We start from the raw sequence: 26,959 nt of genomic DNA on the forward strand, positions 1-26,959 counted from the left end.
GACCATATAAGTTAAAGAATAACTATATTGGAATCATATTAACAAACAATATTTTTATATATGGAAAATATCGTGTGGTACTTTCCCAATTGTTCTGCTATCCCTGTTTTATGGCATTTTTTTTAAACACAAAACATGCATCACACAGAATATTAACATTTATATATTTAGTCCCGTAAGTTCTTTTGAAATTATACATATAATTGCTAGCAGGGGTGGTTGTATAAATATTTATATGTTATGGCGTTTATGAATATAAACGGTGTGAAGTTTGCTCTGCTTTTATTGAATGCAATATAATAATGATATCACGACAAAAACTTATAGCGGAAACCGTGTGCAGGAACCCCATTTTGTGCTATAAATAGACTCCACCGCTTCCAAGGGCTTCACACCAAAAAATAGAACCATAGCAAGTAGAATCCATAGCTTTGAGAAACTCATGGCTCAAAGGGTAGGACACTCTGCTGATGGGGTTTTTGTCATGATCGTTGATGAAGATAAGTCACATGCCAACTTCGCAAGAGGCATGCTCTCCAGCCTCAATTTTCATGGTAAGTTAGTTCAATTCCTGTATATAATCCATGTAAGGGAGACATTACAGTGGCGGATTTACCGCCCGCTCGGTGTTGTCACCAAAATCTCCAATGATTTTTTATGTTTTCGAATAATTTAATACAACTTTTCTTTAATCGGTTGATACTAAGTGTAGTTAGATTTGCTTGGGCTCTGAAAGTTATTTGGATATGTCTCAGGGAAACATACATATGAAAACATTTCTTCAGCTAAATTATTGGTACATGATTTGTCACTTCCAGATCATAAAGTGTCAACATCTGGAGTGACAAATCCTTGTTTTTTCATTTGGGGTACCAACAGTACTACTTTTGTGATATATTGATTTTGGCCTATATGTTACCATGTTACCGATCTCAGCTTTGAAGTATATGACATCAGAAAATGTTTCTATAAAGTCCTGAAAAGATACTGCATTCCAAATGGTTCTTAAAAGGTATTGTTGCTTTTCAGTGATAGTGTACTCAAGTCCTGTGAATGCACTCGTTTTTCTGGAGAATAACGCACAAGACGTCGCTGTAGTCTTGGCAGCAGTGGACATGAAACAATTGAGTGGTTTTCAGTTCCTCGAAGCTGCAAGAGTGAAACGCCAGGACCTTCAAGTTATCAGTAAGTAGGCTGATTCTGTTCTAATTCAACCCCATTATTTTTCTGTGATGCATCTGGAGAGACAAAATGATTTATTGGGAATTGGTTTTCGATAATCTTGCTTTATTTGTATCAGTGATGTCAGCTGAGACAACAATGTCCACAATGATGAGGTGTGTTAAACTCGGTGCACGTTTTCTAGTGAAGAAGCCTCTTAACGAAGAAACTGTAGGTAATCTGTGGCAGCATGTTGACCTGAAAGTTTTGAAGATGGAGAAGATCAGGGAATTACTGCAAGGTTGGAAATAGTTTTTGCAATAATTAATATTATTTTTAGTAGTTGGTATAATTAACCCCAATAATAATCCAGCCATCTATCTCACATTGTTTATTGAAGCTCGTGCTGCAGCTGGGTATAAATCAATATCCTGCTTTTCTTATGTCTCCTTCACATAAGCACAATTCTAACTTGACAATTTGTACAATACACTTATGTCACCTTATTGTACTCGCTCTTAGATATAAAATGACTTCATTAATTAGTATCCTGGTAGCAGATGACTGTTATGAGCAAGTATATTGAATGTCTTTCATTAGGATGATGCGTGCATTAGTTGGGGTATTCCTAATGCTATGCCTCACCTAGTATGCATGTGTAATATATAAAGTGACATTGCTTGTGAATTAATGAAGCAATAGATGACATGTGCAAAGTAAAAGAAAACAATAGAGTAGAGAGGAGTAATGGTCTTGAAAATTTTGCTATGAGTTAGACAAATAAAACCTATCCATTGAGATGCACATTTTGCTGACACAAATTTCTTGTTCTTTCCTGCTAGACTAGTTATAGACCCGTGTGTCGCAATGGTTCGGTTTCTTTAGTTTGGTGAAAGGATTTGATTGGTTTTTATACCATGGTTGATTGTTTTGAGACATCGGTTTTTACGGGAGGGTAACAGTATTTAGGAGAAAGTGGTGGAGGGCAACAAAAGGAGGACGACTCTCTCTTTTAATCAGTAGAGAAACAACTGTAACTTTACATTGGAAGTGTCCACATGGATCTAAAATAGGGCAAGTAATATAATAGAGTTACCGCTACTCAAGATAGATGTGCAAACAGAGAATGTGTAGCTATACTCATAAGCAAAACACTAGGAAGATACCTTTTCCACTGAAAGATATACTGACCAAAGCTTCAAGAAAGTGCCACTGTTGTTTCCATCTTCTATTTACAATGTGTCTCACAGCTAGTATCTTAGGTTGAATTTATCAAAACTATTTGATTGCTATATTTATGTGAAAGTTAGCTTGATTCAGCTTCATATGTTGTACAATGCAGATCCTGGACAAGAGACGGTGATAACTATTAGTTATGAAGAGCAATTCTCTGGAGAAACTGAAGCAGATGAAAATAATGAAGAGGAGGAAGTGAATTCCTTTGAAGCTAAGAAGGCTGATTCAGTTAAAGTTCAATCAGATGAGAAGGGACATGACAATGCTAAAATCTCTAACACTGCTGCTGCTGAAGGGTCTGATGAAAAAGTCTCTAGTGGTGATGGTCATGTAGTGCCTAAAGCGTATAATAATGTGAATGTTGAAGAGAGCATAGGTAGTAACAATACTTCAGGTGAACAAGTCTCCGACAAGATCAAGAGTGATGCAAGAGTTGGGGTGATCCTTGTGGACTACCCAGATTTTGAGGATGATGAGACCAAGAAACCCACAAGCACTTAGATATAATCCGGTCTCGACTCGACTCTGTGTAGAGATCGAGTGAGCTGAGAATGTGGGGGGAACAAGTGACTGAAAGAATGCACTACCATATATGTTTATGGTAGTGTTTGTATCTTACTTTCTGCAAAATAAGAAATGCACCATGTGCTGAATATCTGGAACTATTAGCATTCTGAACCGCGATATTGTGCAAAATTTGTAGAACTATTGAGCATACAAGAAACTGCAGGTGAAAAAGGAAAAAACACAATGTTGCATAAGTATTCTAAAACATGACATCACAATGCTTTACCAATTAAAATATACAAAAGAAAGTGTACGGTATGTAATAAGCTTACTTCTAAAGTTAGAAATTATAAGATTTTGAAACAATATGTGAAGTTCCCATCAATCTTTGTGATGGTGATATCTAGGAGCTCCTACCTCAACTCTATCTAGTGACTTCAATATTCTAGTGGTGCTCTTGATACAACAACACTAGTACACTACCAGTCCAAGCAGAAGCTCCACCTTTGCTCAAAAAAAAAAAAACTTAGACTCCATTGGAGGTATACATGCAACCGAGGATAAATGTCGTGCTGCCCTTACATCATTTTGGCCCTGCCAAGTACGCTAGCCATTAGCCCTGGTTTCAAGCTTGTAAAACCCTATTGAGCTCTGTATTCATTGTCAATTAATAGTATATGATTTTCAAGAAAAAGTATACAAACAATCATGGAAAATTATGAAATAACGTAATGATGCATATACCAATACCAAGGATATTGTAATATACTACGCTAGTAGTATAGGCTCATGTGGCACGTAAACACATATGGTAGTGCTGAATAACTAGAACTATTAGCATTCTGAATTGTGATATTATGAGAAACTTATAGAACTATTGAGCATACAAGAACCTACTAGTAGAAGGAAAAACACAAAGTTGCATACAAACATTCTAAAACATGACATCATAATGTTTTACAAATTAAAATATCCAAAGCAAAGTATTCATCATGTAATAGGTTTTCTTATGACCTTTCATCTATCTTTGTATGTTCGAAATAGATTTGGCATAGACAAGAGTCGGAGCGGGAGCTCCTCTAGTGGGGAGGAGTGGCACATGCCCTTTGGGATTCGGCAGGGGAGTGGGTGCACGGAAACGAGGCGATTGGCGTCGCATGTATGAACGAGGGATACAAGAGATGATGGTTTAGATAGGTTTGGGCCGCTCAGAAGCGTAACATCATACTCATGTGTTCTTAGCTAGATGATAATGATTAAGTTTACAATGTGGGTGTTGAGTTGAGTGGATGTTGTTCTAGGTGGGAGAGGATGAACCCTTCTTCATAGTATTGTGGCTAGATCCTAACTTCCTTTCTCCTTTTTCCTTTTCACTTTTTCACCCTATGGCCTTGGTCCTCCTTTTGTAGTTGCAATGGGATACCGCTTTTGTAGTTGCAATGGGATACCGCAGTGGCCCATTTCTTACAAATGGGCCCTAGTACAGGGGTTATGTGTGTTTAGTCTTGTTGCTTCTTGATGAGTGGGTCTGGCCATCAGAACGCGTGCTTACTGTCAGAAGAAAGTGCAAGATAGCTATGGACCGGACACGTGGCATGGCAGTCAACCGTGCTACCTGACAGCCCATGCCTTTCCACATAGGGGTGATGAAGGCTTGTTGCAGGGTTGGAGTGTGCTGTCTTGTCGTGTGTTGTCCCAGTCACATGCCGGGTTGATATACTTCACCCCGTATTGAATGTGAGGCCTAGTGGGCTTCATGCATTGCTGCTCCCCGAGCACTCGGGGCCCGAGCGTGGGGGTAGATGTGCCTCAAGCACAGCGCATAGAGTGTTGTGCTTCGGGGGCAGCGTATAGATGTACCTCGAGCACCACGTGCTCTGGGGATGTGATGTAGATGTACACCAATCACAACCGATGTGGGGCCATGCTCTGGGAATAGGATGTAAATGTACCCGAGCACAGCCCACGAGGGCTGTGCTTCGGGGGTTGACGGTAAATGTGTCTCGAGCACTACCCAAAGCAAAGCCCATGGGGGCTGTGCTTCGGGGGCAGCCTGTAGATGTGCCTTGAGCATCCACGAGGGGCTGTGCTTCGAGGGTTGGTGACTGATGCCCCCGGAGCACAGTGCATGGGGGGCCACACCCGAGGCTCTTGGAGCCACTACTAGAAAAATAATTTATCGCCACAAAAAAATCGTAGCATTAATGCTAAAATTGTGGCAATAGATACATGTTGCCACAATCTTAAAATCGTTGCTAGCCGTGGTAATAAATAGCGTGGTAATAGGTTATTGCAACGATTTTTATTTAGTTGTAATAAAATTTGATATTGCCATAAATGGATGTGTCAAAAAAATATATATTGCAACACTTTACATCGTTGCAATAAATAACTATTGCCACCACTCCATGTGTGGCATTAGTTCTATGTACCAAATTAAATGTTTCAATATTAATTTATCATCCTAACTATTTTCTTTTGATATCTTGTCATGCCAGGATTCGAACCCAAGATCTCTCCCTCTCGCGCGCTCTCCATGACCAACTCACCTACGCATCATTTTTGTTTAAAAATGCATACAATTCCATTTGAGACTGCCTAACTGAGATTTGAATCATGAATTTGAGTATTTAAAAGGTTTCAAATGAAATATTTAACTTGTAGATCTCATCGAGAGCTATAAATTTCATATAAAATTTGTCCTAATCTTTGTATGCCCCGTACTCAGGGTTTCACGAGTGCATTGTCACGATGTCACCCTGTCATCAACTTGACAACACAAAACCATGGACCCTCTGCTGTCTCAGACAGAGTTTCCTAAGCAAAGACAAAGTGTCACACTTTGCATCATGAGTCTTTCACAATCGTATCTATCTTGCAAATTTTGCTGACACCAAGTGTCAGTTCTCCCTAAGAGATCTAAAACTTGCTTTGTCCTTTTATCAACAAACAATAGAGGTTATGGGAGAAGAGCCTTTTGAACTCATGCTTGAGGAGCATGGTTGCGGAGGTACCATAAAAGGTGGAGCGATAAAGGTATATGGGATTTCAAAATCACATGGGTATTATGCAACTAATAGGTAGGACCATCAGTTCGTCACATGAACCGAGGCTGGTCAAATTTAATGTGCATACTAAAATAGAGTTTTGCAAACAAAACATATATAAATTAGGGGCAATATGATCAAAGGGTGACTTTCATCAGGTATTTGTCTTCAAAGTCTTCGAAAATCCTCGTCCGAAATAATTTTCGTCATCGTTGACTACGCCAAAAGAGGAGAGAAGTGCACAACACCCCAAAAATAAATTACTATTATTAATGACTAATAGTGCCATAGTGTAGATCTTAATTTTAGAAAAGTTTGGAGACTTGAACGGGATCAATTGGAGTAACGACTGAGGATATATGGATTTTTGAAGCTTTCATGGATTTTCGGAAAAAAAGTTTTATTTGATGAAGAAAAATAATATTCTCAGCATTATTTCTTTTCTGACAGGTTCGATATGGTGTCAGTGGGTCAACAATCAACCCACTGAGGAATGAGGACCACAGCCTACTGGGCCGTGAACCACAAACCAGCAATCAACGGTAGATAGTGTGCAGCACCTTGTGATGATTGCTGGCGGCTCATCATCACTGGCAGCCTCTGGCACAATGAGTGAGGGATGAAGAATGTGGTGAATGGCTTTGATTGGGTAATGGGAAAGCGGCGGCGTGGAACCAAGTGCGATTGCCAGGCTATGCGTCGTATGGTCCCCGGCGGTGATGGAGCACGGCCGTGGCTTTGCTCAAAGCTAGCAATCATTTCTAGGGAAATTCGGGGACAGTTAGAAAGGGGCTAGGGCTCACCAGAACTGAGAAATTTTGGAGGCAAATTTGAAGAGCTCAGGCTTAGCCAACACAACAAGAGTGGCAAGACGACCCAGATGCACGGGGGAAACAAGAAGGGAAAGGCAATGGATTTATAGGAGCGGGGCATCGCAAAGCAACAATAGAGAGAGCCGTTGGCTACAGGAAAGTGGTGGCGAGATTTTTTTTTTTTGCCTATCCGCGACGAGATTTTTCTTGCTGAACATGGAAGCAAAACAGACCCGCGCGGAATGAAGGTATATCGGCGATGGCTTGGTCGGTGGGTCAGATGGTGAGGAGGAGAGGAAGGCTAGGACTCGGCTAGCGATGGGACAACTTGGTGGCAGAGCGACGTTATTCACTTGCACATTTGATCGAGCATGTGGTTGACGTGGAGAGGGAAGATCGGAAGTAGGGGGATGAGAGGACGCAGGCGGGCGTTTGAGCGAGTGCTGCGAAGCTGGTGGCTAGAGAGCGGGCCTGTAGTGAGGGAGAGATGGGCGGCCGGTCACGCATGCGTTGTTTGGCCAAACACAGCGTGTGGGCTAGCCCACTTGGGCCATGGGCTTTTGTGGCTGCAAGCGGAGAAGAGGAAAAGATGACGTTGAATATTTCTCAGGATTTAAAACAGAGGGAGTTTGGCTGGGACGTTGAATATTTCTGAATATGATTTGAATTTTAAAATTCATGACTCAGGATTTGGGATGGAATTTTCGGATCGCGGTTTTGGGGTTTCAGGGATGGATCTAATTTAGATATTTGGCACTTAAGTCCTTCATTCACACATAAAGAACCAAAATTTTGAAAACAGTGTTTTTATTAAACATTTTTTAATGTCTCAAAAATCGGGGCGTTACAATTGGCCCTTATTGTCCATGATGTGGTGCTAGTAAGATTTAGGGCCAAAGGATATGGAGACTATACCCGGATGCCCCTTAGCATTTCTCATTAGCAAGTAATAATGTATATTAGTTTGGCCCATGTATGTATTCTGGTGTAGGACCATGTGGCCTATGTGTTGTTGTGTGATTGGATTAGTCCCATGTAGAGAGTTTAAATAGGTTAGGGCTAGCTTATAAATCCTTGTGCTCTAACCATAGTAATTTTGGTTCATCTTTTTATATGTGTCAGTGTTACGGATTAGGTACACTTCTTATACTTAGATTCATAACCACCAGGAATACCTATTATATTGAAAGATATATGCAAATATGAGAATATAGTAGATAGGGACGAAAATTCCTTCCACGTGAATAGGAGATGTCGAAGTACGACCTAGGGAAGGCAAGGTCTTATATTCCTGTATCCTACAAGGGCTCTCCGAGTTCTACTTGGAGAGGAAGTTGCCTACCTGTATAAATACAAAGCCCCCGGGAGGGGAGGGCATCGAATCACAAGCCATAGTCATGAGTCACATTGAGAGACAGCTAGGAGGAAGTCGATCGCTACCCGCTGACCCCAAGTCATTGGATTAGATCTCGGTGGATACTAGTCGACGGGTTAGATTAGCTAACTTGCTCCCCCATTGTAGTCAGTGTGATACATCCTAGAGCTATACATATAAACTGGAGTAGGGTTATAACTCAACTTGAGGGTTCGAATCAGTATAAAAATCCATGTCTCCTGTCTACTTTTCCGCAATCTCGCATATACCTTAGTATCAATGTCCCGTACTATACAAATACCATTGTTGGGTATAGCCTATCAACAGTGTGAAGATGATAGTATAAATTTAGTGCTATACATACATGGGCCTGTTCCTTGGAAGAGCTAGACTACTATGGATTTTTGGGCCAGGATGTTATAGATACCAGTGAGAGGTCAAAGTTCAACATAACAGAAGGATAGTATCATTTATGGCAACAACCAGGGACGTTTGGTTGGTCGATGTGCATGGTGGTGGTTGGTTGATATGCACGGTGGTGGTTGGCCGGTGATATTACATACATGTAGCGTATATATGTGCACTTTTTTAGAGGGTGCAATCCAAACTTTCTATTTCACTTTTGTCTTTGTGTAATAGATGCAATATATAGCTTATTTATGGGTAGGTGGGATAACTCCAAAGTACACTGACCCCAAAGAGATATGCACTGCGGAATTGATGGCCCATTTCTTTTATTCTTTATTGTTACATACCACCATACCTTTTTTTGACTGAAAATGTCATCATATCTTGCATATGTATGTAGCTGAAGTCAAAGGTCTTCTCCATTAGCCTAGGCTCAACCGGTAGAATTTCAAAAAACACCCTTACAATTATTGTATTTTGTTTAAAAACCTTTCTTCCCATGTACAGTCATATTATTTTATACTGTACCATTAATGGGTTATTGATTTTTAACCCCTTCTTATGTTCAGGCTTTCCACCAAGAATGATTACAGAGTTGAGTAAAGAAGAAAAGGGGAGATTGAGGTGAGCTGGTTTTTTTTAATCCTTTTGATTATATCTTTTTGTCATGCAAAATAATTATCTATGTTGATATTGGTTAAGTAACTAGACCTTTCCAGCATACCAAATCATATGTAATTAGTAAAACTTTCTTTTCCCCACTTGTTGCGACCATATTCTCTTTTTCGCCGTCAACAATTTGCACTTCTCTCTTTTACCTTTACTGTGTTTTTATTTTTGTTTTGCCATCCCCTCTAGTCAGCGAAAATTGCCTGGTAAGTTTATCCCTAAAAGACCATTATGCCCTTGTAGCCAAAACAAAATGACACTAAAAAATTTAGCAAATATCATATTTTCCATTTGAATAGTTCATTAAGCACAAGTAGAACTCTTTCGATTTTTTGTAATAATTTTGTAGTTACATAAGGGAATAATTGTCATTAGCTTTCACGCTCAAGCAGCTTAATAGGAATGTATATTTTGCATGATGATAAACTAATTGCAGCACGTTACAACACATATATTACCTCTATCCCATAATATAAAGAATTTTATCCATGTAATAACTATATCCAGGGATGGTGCCAATGTCCAAAATAACATATAGGGCCACAAGCGGCATAGTGCTGCACTTAACCAGGGGGGTTACAATTTTGGATCTGAATTTCCAAAATTTCAAGTTACAGGTGGATCCAGTACAAGGTTCTCCCAGCCAAAATTTTCATTTTTTTTTAGATTTAGCAAATAATTATTTAAATTTATAAAAAATTCACCAAATTCTTCAAGTTATTCATTAGAAATTTGTGGAATTTTGGCCACCCTGAAATAGTTATGCATTCCAAAATAGTGAACCCTGCACGCAAGCAGTTGGCTTTTATAGTCACTAGCTTGTAGCCGCAATTCGTAAATCAGATGATCGGTGCTGCAGCCATCATTGAAGCCTGTGCAACGTTGAACTTCGTATGCAGTTTTAATTGTGACTCAAACAAAGAATTGTTTTTGCTGCTATGTTTTCGTCATGCTAATGAGTGAGAGTTGCGACAATGATCTGAAAAAATGTAGATAAACATTATTTGGTAGTCCACACTATGGTAATTAGGGCTGTCAAAAAAGCTCGAGGCTCGCGAGCAGCTCGAGCTTGGCTCGTCCTAGGCTCGATTCGAGCTCGGCTCGAGCTTCAAACGAGCCGAACCCGAGCCTGAGCAAAAGCTCGCGAGCTTTACCGAGCCGAGCTCGAGCTTTTGCCGAGCCTGGCCGAGCTTGACTATTTATAGTTCATATTGCATGTTCACCTTATTAATATAATAAACTAATAGGTAAATATATATATTAGTATCTATTTACACAATAAATTAGCATGTGTTAGCATAATATATTTATTTTAATTATTTTCTACTCTTTTATTAGTGTGATTAACTAAAAAATAATTATACTTATCAAAAGATTATCATTAAAATATATATTATACTACTTATGACCGAGCTCGGTAGCCGAGCTCGAGCTCGAACGAGCTCGAACCGAGCTTGCCTAAAAGCTCGAAGGTAGAATAGGCTCGGCTCGAGCTCGGCTCGAGCTTGTGTCGAGCTCGAGCTTGGGCAGACGAGCTCGCTCGAGCTCGGCTCGTTGACAGCCCTAATGGTAATGACACAGATCAAAGCCGGTAATGGCAATGATAGTGCAGGTCAGGAATGGAGGCAGTTATGGCCAGTCATGCTTTCTGCACCAATTATTCCATTTTCGTACTGGTCCTCATCCTACTCAAGCTAATTGTAATCCACAAACTAGTCCATCCAAGTAACCCGCAGTCGTAGACAAATTTTGAAATTTTAAGCTAGAGTGGATTTTAGGTTGTTGTTGTAGTTTATTTTCCAGCCTTAACTTTTTAATCCTTCTGTTCCCTCAATTTATTTGAAAGTTTGTGACCAATTTATTCTTGGCAATTATTAGGAAATGGAATTAAGAAAATAAATTGAGGGGGGGGGGGGCGAAGTGATGAGCCAAAATAGAAGTATCCAGAGTAGGGCAATGTTGGAATTTTACTAATGGAAGTGTAGTGGTGGCAGGCATTTTGAAACAAATGATTTGGTCAAATTTAATAGTTATTCAGGACCGTGTGAGTAAACTACTAATAACACACATATAAAAGTTCTATTCATAGATTAGTTTTGATTATTTCATTTATTTTTGTATGACTTATTAGCCGTAGCTAAACCAATCAGACAATTAAACTAGGCCTCCATCATGCCTTAGTATCTTTGACGATGCACAAGTCTCCAACCAGTGCAAATAACAAGGATTTACCTGCGTTTGCATGCACAATATAATGGCTGTTGTGGCTGCCATGACATAGTTTATTTAAGATATCTCCAAGAGCACACATCAGTTTGACAAAGATGCTATGGATGGATATCAAAGTTTCTAATACTTTATATCTCTGCGCACATTTCCTTAAAAAAATAATATATATTGCTGAGCACATCGCAATATCCTACTGCATGCATCATCGAGATACATATCTAGAGTCAAAACTATTTGGCTAGGTCCAATTGGTAGAATTTCAGAAAGGACCTTGGTTGCCCCTCTATCTTGCGCAGAAACCTTTCTTTGGCAAGTTATTCTTGACACTAAAATATATACACTAGTTAGTGCTGCACCTTGCGTTGACATTCTACTGTATATGTTATCAATGTTAAGGACATGATTTTTTTATGAAAAGAATGGGATTATTGGTACAGAAAGCATAGAGAAAATTTGTGTGATTATGGTGTCATCATAACTGTGTGAATACATTACGTCACTATAGTGTGACGTTCTGATTGTGTGATCTATATGTGTCAAAGGAATAAGATAACACACATTGGAAGTTCCATCAATGGTGGCCATCTAACTAATCGGAATTGTTACATCACTATAGTGTGTCACTCCCACGATCCAACTTTTGCCTTATTCGTACAATGTGGGTTCCTCCACTGTGTCTTGTTGGTCATAATCCAACTAGAGAGCATCCTGCTTATGATACACATGCATATTCTTCGTGTATATTGATAATATCATCTAGTAGTTGGTACATATTATGTTCTCTAACTATATATGTTCATATGGAAAATATTATTGGATTTTATCACATTACATGTATCACCATGATAAATTTAAGCAAAACTAATATAAATTAGTTATTTATATCCTTTCAAAATTTATATTTATACAATATGGACCTATTTAGAAATTATCATATGCAATGGCCCTTGATGAATAGCAGTAACAAAACATATACCAAAAACAACATACATCAAACCTTGTTGCACTATAAATAGCCTCTAGTGCTTTCATGCTTCACAAAGAACATAACTAGCGGAATGCTATTCTCGAGGAACTTATGGCCCAAAAGGAAGGACTCCCTGCTGGTAGGCTTAGTGCCATGGTAATTGATGAAGATAAATGCCATGCTGATTCTACAAGCTACATGCTTTCTGCAGAACTCAACTTTTCTGGTAAGTCCCTTCAATTCTGATCCTCCAGCTATGTTGAAATAAAGGTTGTGTTTTTGTCAAGGACTAGCTATCTGCATGTGTTGTAACCTTTGGCTTGATTGTTAAGTCGCATGTTAAAAGGTTGCAAACAAGTTATATATATCAGCTATAGTACTTATGAAGCAATGACAAAAGCTGTAGTGGATGTTATTCATGAACTTGTCTATATTACGTGCAAAAAAAGGCTCAATGAAAACTTTGGGCGGAATGTGTTCCAAGTATGCATACTGACATTAATTCTATGTGTATATTCTTCAAACACTGATTTTAACTTTTCATTTGGTTGGCATCCAAACATTGTAAACCTTATTTTTTAAGTTGGAATAGGCACTGAGATTCTTTTTTGGTTTTTCAGTCACTGTATTTACAAGCCCCATAAAAGCACTAGACTTTCTTCAGAATCATGCAGAAGGTGTTGATTTGGTGCTGGCAGATGTCCACATGGAAGAGATGAATGGTTTTGATTTCCTTAAAGTTGCAAGAGAGCTTCATAAATCCATTCAAGTGATTAGTAAGTAGGCATGCTAATTATTCTTTCTGGAGACTTTAAAGCTCATCTGTAGACCTCCGATTCTTGAATGTCCAGGCATCATGTTTATTAGTTTGATTGATCTACTAAAATATTTATCTGAGTTATTATGCTAATAAATATATCTTTTCAATTAGTGATATCAGCTGAAACGATAAAAATATCTCTTTTCAATTAGTGATGTCAACTGAAACGACAATGTACACAATGAAGAGGTGCGTCAAACTTGGAGCTCAATTTTTGGTCAATAAGCCCCTTGATGCTGGAACCATTAAGAATTTGTGGCAATATGTTGACTTGAAAGTTCTAAGAATGGAGAAGATCAAGGACTTGCTTCAAGGTGGTGTTGTTATAATTTATCAGTTTATTTTACAACTGAAAAAAATATAGCAGTCTTATATCAGCTTGGGTATAGTTTATCACATTTGTGTTTAGATAATTTTATAATTGTCTTATTTTGACTGCAAATATGTTTATTATCTTTTGATAATTTCTCCAGCAATATTTTATAATTAAGAGCATATTTTAGGAAATATTGTTTTATAATTATATAGTTTTTTTTACTACTGCATTGTTTTAGTTTATTTCGGATAGTCAAAGTTGCATTACTGCTATGCTGTGAAGTGTGAAGTATACAAGTTAAAATAAATAGTATCAACTAAAAATAAACTCTATATATGTAGAGTTGGCATAGAGACATATGCACACTTATTCAAGAACCTTTGTAGTGAGAAATAGTGATGGAAGAAAGGCTTTCTAATTTCATTTCAAAAAGTAAAAACAAAAACTTATTAATTTGAAATTTTTTATGTATAGTACCATAATAAAAGCAATATACTTTTTCATACCTTTTTCACAAAAGAACAGACAAGTGATGACAGGAATGGGCAGCTACTGCTCTATGCATATGTAGGTATTGGAGATGAAAGCACTTGTGCCAATGAAACGAATTCTCTTGCTGAAAACCCGAAGAATGATACTAAGAAGAAATATTATCTCATGTGGACTCCACATCTACAGAAAAAGTTTTTACATGCTCTTCAAATACTTGGAAAAGGTTAACAACTTCTGTGTAACTAAGTTCATCGCTATATATAGAAGATATTTTCGAGTCCATATATATAGAGAGTAAATTATATACATGCATGTTGATTGATTTATCTCAGATGCTTCACCAAAAAATATAAAGAAGATCATGGGTGTGGACAACATTGATTGTAGGCAAATTGCTGCTCATCTGCAGGTATGTGTAACATATACATATAAATGACATAGAAGTATATGGTAATTATAATTGCTTTGAAATCTAAAAATAAAGGTAAACATTGACCAAGTAGAAAAGCATTTTTCCTTTGAAGAATTAAATGATTGTCTTTTAGATAGAATAACGAATGCACTTATCCATTGTAAGTAAGCTCGATTGAGAACCTACACCCCTGCAAAAAAAAAACACTAAAGTTATGGATTTGAAAACATTGCAATAACTGCATCTTAACTGTGTCTCTCCTAAAGTGAACCTGATCATCCCAGTCAATTGCAAATGAGGGTGCCTTATAGCATCACCAAAAGATACCTTAAAATACATGATTCAGAATCCTAATAACAGAATTTGGGGATGCATTTTTAGACTTCTCTTGGGCATGCTCTTATGGTGCGTTTCAAAAACAAAAGGATTATTTTACTATAATGGTTGTTGGTAACTTTAGTGTTGATGATGTTCTCTTTGGCACATTTCTTGTCATTCCTTTTGTTTTCTTGTAATTATTTTTCTTCTTTTGAATAAAATATACACAACACTCTTGGGTATTAGGGAATGTGTGTGAGAGAGAAGGTCCAGGTGATATGTCATACGAAGAATATCATGACAGCTGTGCCTTCTTGATTATACAAATATTTCATTAATTGTTCCGTTAATTTATCATAGAAACATCGACTACGGCTAACAAAGGATTTGAAGAAAGCATCATTTACAACGGATACCAGCAAGGATGAATCAAATTCTAGAATAGGGCCTGCAGAGAGTCATCACGTGTGCCGCAACGCAAGTACACTGCAGCCTCGTTCCAACACTCAACCTACAGAAACAACCGTGAGTTAAACGACACAAAACTGGACATTATTAATTACCACGCTCAAATATATTGCCTGCACACTTCATGAAACAAACTGTCAATTTTCTCTTTTCCTTTTTTTACCTTTTAGATGCAAATCCTCTCTGAAGACGCTGAATATGACGATGTTTACGCCGCGATGCGAAGAGCCTTACAGTATGGGATTGTCTTTGATGAGTCCAAGCATTCCAGTGATCCTTCTGGTGATGAGGATGAACAAGTTGTGGTAGGAGGAGATCAAGATGGATGTGCCAATGAAGCCAATGACATAGACTCATCTGGTGATCATCATCAGGTTGCTGCTGTTGTCACTAAACCATGCAACGCAAATGCTTCACAAGAGATAATCAACAAGATGACTAATTCTGATGGTATGCAAGCCACCAAAGGAAGCAAGGCAGCAGTTTTCCGCCTTGTGGATTATTCAGAATCCGATAGCGATTAGACAGAGGCATCGGTCTGCTGCAATCTACTACTAACTGGTCGTAGTTGCAGCAGTAATTAGTAGCCTTCTAATAATAATAATGATGGCCAATTGCATATGGCAGTTCATTATATACCTGTCCTTCATGGAATGTTAAAACTGTTGAAGTTTCTGGACATTATAGTAAAATTGTGATATTGACATATTGTCTGTTAGGAATATGGTTCCAATCAGTGCTTACTTGTTGGGTATACCTTCTGAAATAACATGGTTGGTAAAGCTTAGATATTACAACCCAAACATAATGGAGCTGTTTTTTATTTATGCAAAGTTCACGTGCTGCCCATGGAAGATTAAAAATAAAATTAACAACGAACCATCTATATGTGCCTAGTAATTAGGAGCAAAGAATTATCTAAACACTCGATTGACGATTGGCCCAATTGTAATAGTTGGACTGCAGTGACAAGCTCATTGGTTCAAGCTATGCTAGGTGGCTAGCTTCATCCGGCTACCCAAGATTGAGAAATGTTGGTTGACCACCGGTGTGCACATGTGCAGCCAAGACACAAGATGACATTGAAGATTCAAGTACTCTAACTTCTAATTGACTTTCTAACCCTTACTTCCAAGAAGAATATGTGATCAACTTTAAGTCCTCAGGTTGGAATTTTCTGTAGCATGTACCTTGGACCCTACGTGTTGTTCGTTGTAGTTCTAATCTAAACAACTTATATATGCTTGTGGTTCTACTGAAAATTGTAATTATCCAATCGATCTTCAAGTTAGTGATGGAACTGCTCTAATCCTAATACCTATCAATGCGGATGCGCAAACCCATGCTATGATATTTCTCGAGTTGGCCGCCCTCTTTGTTATATCTTGTCCCTGCTGCTGGTCTCACTCTCACATGCCAGGGCTTACATTTGGAAGTGGTGTGGGTGAAAATGGTATGGAAGTTTCCGACTGTACATGCCGGCTTTTGTTTCTGTTTTGTACCAACTGTTTTTTCTTAAATTCAGTAGTGTCCAAAAATAGAACATAAATGGTGGAGGGTTTTTTTGGGACCATTTTAGCGTGGTGTATCATGTTTTCATCTTAAATTTTACCAAAAAAAAATTAAAACCATGGTATAGAGAGAACTTTTTCTTCCCTAGTGTCTTATAAACCCAGCTAACTAAAACCAACATCCACGCTTCAACAACGTTAGACTGACCACATGATACTCTGAGGTTTGGGAACATTTAACTATTTGCCACTTTTAAGATGTGGCAATTAAGGATTTGCCACTCGCTGCCTATGAGATGTAGACCCTCATGTGTCTATGACATGTGGGTCCAGTGGCAAATCCTTTATCACCGCTCTTAAGAGTGGCAAATAGTTAATTATTCCACTTTGGGGAGTTCACTGTCACTTGAAGTATAGCACATGCTTTTCCTAGCTAACATGCGTGTGTAGTGTGAGTGTGGTGTGCGTCTGTGTGTCCTTGTTGTAATCTCTCAAAAAAAGTTATAGCACATGTTTTTCCTCTTCAGTAACACGGATTTTCATATATACTCATTATGCCATCACGTAAGTCTCACATATATCCTATACCGCTAAACATTTCTGTTAACACCATCAAAATTAAATCAATTATTTGTATCATATTATCAACATTAAATCAATTTAATTAACCCGTTGTCGTCTCGGTTTCAATTATTCTGTCCCCGTTCATATAACTGATATGAACGGTACTCAGCCTAGAAAACCACCGGCCCAAGAACAGAAATCCTTTCTTTTCCAGCTGATTGACCAGCCAGAGGCCTTGCTCACCGAATTGTTCAGTCTTTCCTTGCTCACATGCTTTGCTAACTTTAGAGAAAAAACTGACTTTGGTTTCTACCGCTGTAGTTGAGCACCGCACACATGCTCCCTATCAGTTTCCACGGTGACTCCTATATCGTCTCCCAAAGACCCCTACTAAGGTTCTTGGCATAGGCATCAATGTTTCAATCTTTGCATTTTGGAAATTGCAACACATCCAATTCTCATGTTTGGGGACTATCACCTATTAGGTTGTTTGTTATGAATCACCAAAATCATTCACGCCATATATTTTTGAATAAACACATTCAATCTAAAATTGATCTATGTGATTCTTGCATGGATGCCTCCTTTATTAATTTGAAATGATATGGAAGAAAGTGCTTTGATCAGTAAGATATGGATGTATGTTCTAAACCATAAATGAACACCTGTGAGATGTGGTGCATCAAGTCCTTTATATTTCACCTACATAGCATACATGAATGCGTTAACTCTTCATAGCATCTGGATCATTTATGTTTGCATTACCCTGGAAAAGTCATAAATGTTTTATATCTTAGGCCATCCTCATTTAATCTAGGTGATGCAATCACACAAAATACCTTGGTAGACTATTTTTTTTAAGACCCTTGTTTGGAGGTAGTACTAAAAAATTTTCTTTGCAAATGCTAATTATTTAGTATGGAAGCAATATTTCTTTTTTTTTTCCTGAAATAAAGCCTTAGCCATCACTGAAATTTTGGTCTGGGGTTATAATCGAGCAATATAGTAAATCATAATCTAGTGGCTTTCATGGAGTAAGCTAAGAATTATAGATAAGAGTTTCTAATTTTTTTTCAACATATGCAATGCCAGCCTTTGGGTAATATAGAATAAGAATGTGATTTTGTAGAGCGAGAATACCACTATTTTCATGGTTCGCTTTAACAACATGCAAATTTCTTTCCTTTGAGACCTTTGTCGTTTCACTTAAATAAAAAAATATTTTTCTATTTCTAACTCAATAAATTTCACTAGAAAGATTGTAATTGTTCCTATGCTAACATTGCCAACTCATTCTTTTCTCTTATGGCAATTATAGCACAACTTCTGCCGAGGACTACGGCATAGATTGGCAGTTTGTCCCAATAGGAATTACACGCTAATGCTTTCCTTTTTGTTAATTAATGGCTGATTTCATTTTGGGTTTTGTTTACATTTGAAATTCCATATACAGTATACTAACCATGTAGTTTAAAGAACATCTGTCCTCAATCATATTAACAAACAATATTTTTTTTAAGTGGAAAATGTCACGTGCCATCTTCACCATTGTTGAGCTATCCATGTTTTATGGCATTTTATTTAACACAACGCTTGTGTTACCCACAATATAAATATTTATATATTTACTCACGTAAGTTCCTTTTAAGAAATTACATGTATACTTGCTAATATGGGGGGTCTGTATAAATGCTAATGTGTTATGGTCTTATATATATGGTGCGGAGATTTCCTGCTTTTATTGAACACATTAGAAATATTATATGACGACAAAGGCTTTATACAGATATCATGAGCAGGAACCCTGTTTTGTGCTATAAATAGACTCCAACGCTTCCAAGGGCTTCACACACCAAATAGAGGACCAGAGCTAGCAGAATCCAATCAGAATTTTATGGCTCAAAGGGTATGACACTTCGCTGATGGGGCTTTTGTCATTATCGTTGATGGAGATAAGTGTCATGCCAACTCTACAAGAGCTATGCTCTCTAGCCTCAACTTTCATGGTAAGTCTGTTCGATTCCTGTATACATCCATGCAAGGGAAATATTACGGTGCTAGATTTACCACCATGAGTCCGGCCGATCAGGCTCTTCGCGAAAAACTCCAATTAAGTTTTACGTTTTCCAATGATTGAAGACGTCTTTTCTTCAATTAGTAAATACTAAGTTTTGTTGGATTTGCTCAGTCTCTCTAAAATTTTTCTGGATCTGTAACCAGGAAATATACATATGAAAATGTTTCTTCCACTAATTGTCACTTTCAGATCATAAAGTGTCAACATCCAGAGTGAAAAAAATCCCTGATTTTTCATTTGGGGTACCTACAGTAATACTTTTGTGGGATATTGATTTTTGATCTATATGTTACCAATCTCAGCTTTGCAATATATTACATCTGAAAATATTTCTATCAAGTTCAGAGCAGATACTGCATCCCAAATGGGTCTTAAAAGTAATTGTTGCTTTTCAGTGATAATGTACTCAAGTCCTGTGAATGCACTCATTATTCTGGAGAATAATGCACAAGACATTGTCGTAGTCTTGGCAACAGTGGACGTGAAACAATTGAGTGGTTTAAAGTTCCTTGAAGCTGCAAGAATGAAACATCAAGACCTTCAAGTGATCAGTAAGTAGGCTGATTCTGTTCTAATTCAACTCTATTAATTTTATCTTATGCATCTGCATGGACAAAAAAAATTATTGGGAAATGGCTTTATTGATAATGCTTGTTTAATTTGTACTAGTGATGTCAGCTGAAACCACAAGGTTGTACACAATGATGAGGTGTGTTAAACTCGCTGCACGTTTTCTAGTGAAGAAGCCTCCTAACGAAGACATTGTACATGATCTGTGGCAGCATATTGCCCTGAAAGTTCTGATGATGGAGAAGATCAGGGAATTACTGCAAGGATGCACCATATATGTTAATGGTAGCGTTTGTGTCTTACTTTCTGCAAAATAAGGCATGGACCATGTCCTGAATATTAGGAAATATTAGCATTCTGAATGGTGATATTGTGCAAAATTTGTAGAAGTATTGAGCATAGAAGAGCCTGCAGGCAAAAAGGAAAAACACAACATATATGTTTTCTAAAATATGCCATCACAATGTTTTACAAATTAAAATATCCATAAGAAATTGTACGGTATGTAATAAGTTTACTTCTGAAGTTAGAAATTATAAGATTCTGAAACAATATGTGAAGTTCCCATCAATCTTTGTGATGGTGATATCTAGGAGCTCCTACCTCAACTCTCTCTAGTGACTTCAATATTCTAGTGGTGCTCTTGATACAACAATACAACCAGTCCAAGTAGAAGCTCCACCTTTGCTCAGAAAAAACTTTGATTTCATTGGAGGTATACATGCAACCGAGGATAAATGTCGTGCTGCCTTATATCATTTTGGCCTTGCCAAGTATGCTAATCATTAGCCCTGGTTTCGTTTTTTTTAAACCGATTAACCCTGGTTTCAAGCTTGGAAAGCCCTATTGAGCTACTCCCTCCAGTTCTCTTAGCTGACGTTATAGCCTAATAGCTTTTGGATTGAAAAAATTGACGGTTTAGCTTTCAAGACTCATAGTTTCCCAGCTTTACCCTTGCATGCATGCAAACACAATACACTCCCGATGCAAACATTTGTTGCTTCGTTTCCATCTGTGACGCAATGGCCAATACTCCCGGAGTAAAGATGCATGCATCCGTTACTTCGTCTCCATCCCCGAATGTATTTAATATGAGTATAACTAAAAATATGGATCCTAATTAATTACTTATTGCTATTTGCAATGCTGTCTAAAACGTCAATTAAACTAGAACTAGAGGGAGTATGTATTCATTGTCAATAGTATACAATATTCAGGAAAAAAGTATATAAACAATTATGAAAATTTATGAAATAATATAATGATGCATATACCAATGCCAAGGACATCGCAATACACTACACTAGAAGTATAGGCTCTTGTGGTTCATGATTTGGGGATGGTGAGATTTAGGGATATATGCTAGTGGAGATTATACTTGGTCATGACCCCCCTATCATCTCTGACTATAGGTGTTCTTTTGTATGCTAGTTCGGCTCATGTGTGTTTTGGTTTGGGCCCATGTGCCCTAAGTGTTCTTATGTGATATTATTAGTCTCGTGTAGAGTGTTTAAAGAGGTTTAGACAAGTTTTTAAATGCTCATGTTTCAACCGTTGTAATTCTGGGTTAATCCTTTTACACTAATCAAGGATGATAGTGTAAGTTTAGTTCCATGCATACATGGGCCTGCTCTTTGAAATAGGTAAGCTATTGTAGATTTTGGTCCACCGTGTTATAGTTAATATCAGTTAGAGGTCAAAGTTTAATGAAACAATAGTATCATATAAGGCAATCACCATGCATGATTGTTTGGTTGGTGGATGTGCATGGGGTGGTTGGCTGGTGACATTACTGACATGAAGTGTATATATGTCCACTTGCTCAGAGGGTGTAGCCCAAACTTTCTATCTTACTTTTGTCTTTGTGTATTAGATGCAAGATATATATATATATATATATATATATATATATATATATATATATATATATATATATATATATATATATATATATATATATATATATATATATATATATATATATATATATATATATATATATATATATATATATATATATATATATATAATTTAGGGGTAGGTGGAATAACTCCAAAGAACATTGACCCATGGAGATATGCATTGCGGAATGGATGTCCATTTCTTTTCGTTCTTTATTGTTGCATGTCATCATATCTTGCATACGTATGTAGCTAGAGTCAAAGGTCTTCCCCAATTTCCTAGGTTCAATGGTGGAATTTAAAAAACACCCTGGTACTTGCTCCATTTTATTTACCTTTCTTCCCATGTACGCAGTATTATGTCCCATGTACACAATCACTCTTAATGGTTTAGAATAAAATGCCTCTTTATGAGAAATTAGTGATAATAATGAATGTGTCATGCACGAAGAAGCTTGTACGATTTGTGTGTTATCACTACTTTCTATAGTGTGTCGCATCAATATAATGTGACTTCTTCTTGCAATGTGACATGTAAGATAAATCAATACATAAATGTTTAGACGTGTTATGCCAATGGTGGCCATCTTTTTAGCGAGCTATGTGATGTCCTTATAGTGTGTTGTCTTCCTACAATTTTATGTTTATTTATGATAAGATAAAACATGAAAATAATATACAAATCAAGTATGTCCCTGCAATATTATCAAACTAAACAAAAATTTTGCTTGTAAAGTACCTATAATATGATCATCAAGCGATACTCATATGGGAAAAATAAGTGGATTTTATCAAATCATATGTTTTATTATGATAGACTAACAATGGTTGCATATTGTAGTGTTTTTAGATATCCTTTTATATTTTATATTCATACATTATGGACATATGTATAAATTGTTTTTAGGCAATGGACTTCAATGAATAGTAATAAAAAGTATACCAAAACAACATATATTGTGCAACTATAAATAAGCTCTAGTGCTTTTGAGTGTACTTCACTCACATACACAACACCAAAAACAATACAATCCATCCTAAAGAAACATATGGAACAAAAGAAAGAAGGAAGGCTTACCGACATGCTCAATGTCATGGTAATCGATGAAGATAGACGTCATGCCTACTCTACAAGTTCCATGCTCACTCAATTCAACTTTTGTGGTAAGTCTTCAATTCTAGTCCTCGATCTATGTTCGAAAAAATGATTTATTCTCTTTCAAGTATATACCACAGTATAACTCTTGGAACATGTGGCTTACTTAGAGGTGGCCATGTGAGTAGTAGTGTGGGTTAATCACTCAATAAAATTTTACAGTAAGTTGCAGCATACTACCTTTGGTTTACCTTGGCTCCAATCAAATTTTGGGCCCAAGGTAATACAATTTCATTTTTTCCAATTTTCGGTGCATTTATATTCTTAAAATAGTATTGCCATATATATATTGTTTGGCATGCAAACTTATGTAAAGAGAAATTTTGAGTTGTAAACATGCACTAATTTTTTTTATTGTTCACAGTCACAGTGTACACAAGCCCCATCAAAGCGCTGGATTTTCTTGAGAATCATGCACAAGATTTTGATTTGGTACTGGCAGAGGTGCACATGGAAGAGCTGAATGGTTTTGCATTTCTTACGGCTTCTAGGAAGATTCATAAATCCATTCAAGTGATTAGTAAGTAGGCATATTATATATGGCATCTTTTGGGATTTTACACCTTCAATTATTAAATGTCATTCTGTCACTACTAAATTATTTTTCACATTTATTTGTTCTAATGAATCTCACTTTTAAAAAGTGATGTCAACTGAAACAACGATGTGCACAATGAAGAGGTGTGTGCAACTTGGCGCTCGATTTTTGGTAAAGAAGCCTCTTGATTTTGAAACTACACAAAATATATGGCAACATCTAGATCTAAAAGTTGTACGAATGGAGAAGATAAAGGGTTTGCTTCAAGGTAGTATTATCAGTTATTGATTTGTTTCTGTAGTTGGTAAAAACAAGTTTGATATATTTCAATCTTGTGTCTCTGCAAAAGTTAAACATATGTTTGTGTTTAGACAGTTTTGTAATCTTTCCAACCTTGACTACTTATATGTGGATTTTTTTTTTTGCTAGATTCACCAAATTAGGGGAGCAGTATGATTTCATAATGCTTTTACTTTTGACACATTTTACTAATTTTAGACGGTCAAAGTTCCATAAAATTCTTTTTTAAGGGTAAGTTCCATAAAATTTTAGTAATGGTGTGTGGAGTGAAAAATAATGCTGAGGAAAGAAATATTTTAAAAAATAAATTAAAATGTATCCACAATAAAAATCCATGTATTTTTTATACATATTTTGCAAAAGGGGTGTGTGCAGACATAGGTTTCTGTAAATAACTTTTCCTTATTACATAATATTCCCTCTGTTTTTTAATAGATAACACTGTTGACTTTTGAACACATATTTGACCATTCGTCTTACTAAAAAATTTTATACAAATGTATAAGATATAAATCAAGTACTTTGAGTGATAAACGACTCACAACAAAATAAATTATAATTATGAGAAATGTTTGAATAAGACAAATGGTCAAACGTGTGAAAAAAGTCAACAGCGTCATCCATTAAAAAACGGAGGTAGTATATAATAGGGGGTTCCCCTACTGTTTCTTAATAAAAAGATTAACTTGTAAATTTTAGATATTGATACTAAATTATGCATGTTGATTTATTTTAGATGACTCATCTAAAAATACGAAGGTGATCAAGAACAAGGGCACCACTGATTGCAATCAAATTGCTACTCATGTTCATCAGGTATGTATTTTTTCCCCTAAAATATGATATAGCATTTGGTGCATGCAATTCATTTCACTAATAAATGTCAAATAATCACTGCCAGAATCCATAATCACTGTCAAAATACATGTCCCCCTATAAATTCTGAAAAAATAAACCAAGCCCAAAGTTCGCACTAGTCCATCTAGGCGATTATCTTCCTCGCTACATATATATATTATTTCAATAATTATATAGTTCATTTATCCTAGGGCCGCCAACTGCACTTGGAAAAGGAAGTAAGCAATGCGTTATTTACAAACAAAAGTAGAAAGGGTGCGTCAAGTTCTAGACGTCAGAGACACCAGTTTCATCCCTCAACTCAACTTGCAAAAACCACTGTGAGTTAACCATACAAAAATTGTATATTATTACTACTGAAAAAGGTAATGTTGTACACCTAAGGTGAAGGTACCTACTGATTTCTTTTGCCATTCAGATGCAAGTCCTCAATGGAGATGATGTTTACACCGCTATGAGAAGATCCTTGCATCTTGGGACTATCTTTGATGAGTCCAACTATTCCAATGATCCTTGCAGCAATGAATATAAAGTTGGAGAAGATGAGATTGGAGGTTATGGCTGTGCCAATGAGGCAAATGCCACACACTCATCTGATGATCACAATGTTGTTGTTCCTGATCTATCCTGCAATATAGCAGATGATGTTTCACAGGAGATTATGAGCAAGGCTACTACTTGTGTTGATCATCGGAAGCAAGACACCACACGAACTGATGGGCCAGCAGCTATGAGTGCTGATGAAGCTAATGCTACATTCTCAACTGGTAACCTGCAGCAGGTTAATGTCATTGTGACCTGCAATGGAGATGGTTCACAAGAGAGCATACAGAAGAATACTTGTGATGACCAGCATGCCCCCACAGGAAGTAAGCCAGAAACTTTCAGACTTGTGAACTATTCAGACTCCGAGAGCGATTAAATAGAGGCATGTCCGAGATAATTAGGATGGAAATTGTAGCGAGCTGAAGAATGGCAAATAAAAATAAAGGTTCCAAAAAACGATATTGATGGCCATACATCTCGCCCATGGCAGTATTTGTATATTTTCATCATGCGAAATAAGTATTTATGGTGACACTTGCTTGTATGCACATCGGGGAATGTAGAGGAACTGGAATAATTTATCATTTTCCTAAAATGTATGGTTTTGTTTTGTTCTTTTTAGAAACAGTGCACTAAGTTCGTATGAATAGTTTCTAATTGTGACTCCAACAATCTATTTTCTACAGTTTGTACTAATGTGTGTGATTTGTGATGAGCCGAAAAAACTATTTATTTGGTACTCTCACACTATCAGTAATGACAACTATAGTATGTGCAGGTTAAGAATGGAGACCGCTACGGTCAAGGCTTCCACACCAATTTATGTTTTCCTTTCATCAATTACTGGTTCTTGGACTACTCAAGTGAATTTTAATCCGCAAACTACTCCACTCAAGTAGCATGTTTATATATGCTCTCATCGGTCTGCTTGTTGGCTTATCTGCCATAGCTAAAATTTGAATTTTGAAACTTAATATCGGAGTCGATTTTTGAGTTTTTGTTTTCATCGTGGTTTGTTTTCCAGCTTTTCAGTTTTACACTACTAATAACACTAACATAAAAGGTTTACCTATATATATTTTTGGTTGTTTCATTCATTTTCCGATGAATTATCGGCATAGCTCAACCAATCCGAGCGGTACATCTTTGCTCATAATTTACATCATGCAGGGCCAAAAACGAGGCTTCCATCATGCCTTGGTGTCTTTTTGATGAATGCACAAGTTTCCAGATAGTTGAAATGATAAGGATTAACACTTCCCTTGCATGCACGCCAGTATAATGGCTGCTATGGCTGCCATGTCATAAGTTCCATAGTGCCACTTGTCCATAATATGGCCAGATGATTGATATGCACACTTGCAGTGTTGGACTGGCTAGCAATGTCATGCTAGCTACATGCATGCACTGTGGGGCAGACCCAGAATTTTGCTAGGCCTCAGGCCAACCCATGGTGATTTCGTCCCAAATGCTGAATAAAATGGTAAACTATGACAAGGTTCTATGAGCTTTAGCACTTAGGCCCGACCATGGCCCAGGTGGCCCAAGGCCTAGGTCTGCTCTTGTGTGCATGTATATAGTGTATGTACACTTTTGTCCGGATATCATAGTTCTGACTAGCCATATATCAACACTCTATCTCTAAGATATCTCTGAGGTGTAGCTCTTATCATTATGTATTAGCTACAAGATATAATTTAT

The 26,959-nt window shown here is 37.1% G+C and overlaps 3 protein-coding genes and 1 long non-coding RNA gene across 4 annotated transcripts; all 4 read left to right on the plus strand.

Annotated features, from left to right (window-relative positions):
- Nucleotides 1-390: 390 nt before the first annotated feature.
- LOC9268315 (two-component response regulator ORR29-like) lies at nucleotides 391-3,062 on the plus strand. Its single transcript, XM_015779664.2, has 4 exons — nucleotides 391-554; nucleotides 1,030-1,185; nucleotides 1,301-1,462; nucleotides 2,504-3,062. Exons 1-4 carry the CDS (start codon nucleotides 443-445, stop codon nucleotides 2,896-2,898), a joined length of 825 nt encoding a protein of 274 aa, XP_015635150.1. The 5' UTR covers nucleotides 391-442; the 3' UTR covers nucleotides 2,899-3,062.
- A 9,502-nt stretch (nucleotides 3,063-12,564) lies between these two features.
- LOC9269829 (two-component response regulator ORR29) lies at nucleotides 12,565-15,761 on the plus strand. The gene is made up of 5 exons (XM_066309791.1): nucleotides 12,565-12,637; nucleotides 13,032-13,187; nucleotides 14,372-14,448; nucleotides 15,130-15,294; nucleotides 15,408-15,761. The coding sequence occupies exons 1-5, from the start codon at nucleotides 12,565-12,567 to the stop codon at nucleotides 15,759-15,761; spliced, it is 825 nt and encodes a 274-aa protein (XP_066165888.1).
- A 3,401-nt stretch (nucleotides 15,762-19,162) lies between these two features.
- LOC107280627 (uncharacterized) lies at nucleotides 19,163-20,455 on the plus strand. Its single transcript, XR_010740553.1, has 3 exons — nucleotides 19,163-19,318; nucleotides 19,785-19,940; nucleotides 20,059-20,455. It is a non-coding gene; the product is annotated as an uncharacterized lncRNA (long non-coding RNA).
- A 2,436-nt stretch (nucleotides 20,456-22,891) lies between these two features.
- On the plus strand, nucleotides 22,892-25,853 carry LOC107277718 (two-component response regulator ORR29-like). Its single transcript, XM_066310106.1, has 6 exons — nucleotides 22,892-23,024; nucleotides 23,381-23,536; nucleotides 23,661-23,822; nucleotides 24,591-24,670; nucleotides 24,904-25,032; nucleotides 25,131-25,853. The coding sequence occupies exons 1-6, from the start codon at nucleotides 22,910-22,912 to the stop codon at nucleotides 25,632-25,634; spliced, it is 1,146 nt and encodes a 381-aa protein (XP_066166203.1). The 5' UTR covers nucleotides 22,892-22,909; the 3' UTR covers nucleotides 25,635-25,853.
- Nucleotides 25,854-26,959: the final 1,106 nt, after the last annotated feature.

The sequence above is a fragment of the Oryza sativa genome, chromosome 4 (assembly GCF_034140825.1).
Source record: "Oryza sativa Japonica Group chromosome 4, ASM3414082v1".
Taxonomy (NCBI): Eukaryota; Viridiplantae; Streptophyta; class Magnoliopsida; order Poales; family Poaceae; genus Oryza; species Oryza sativa.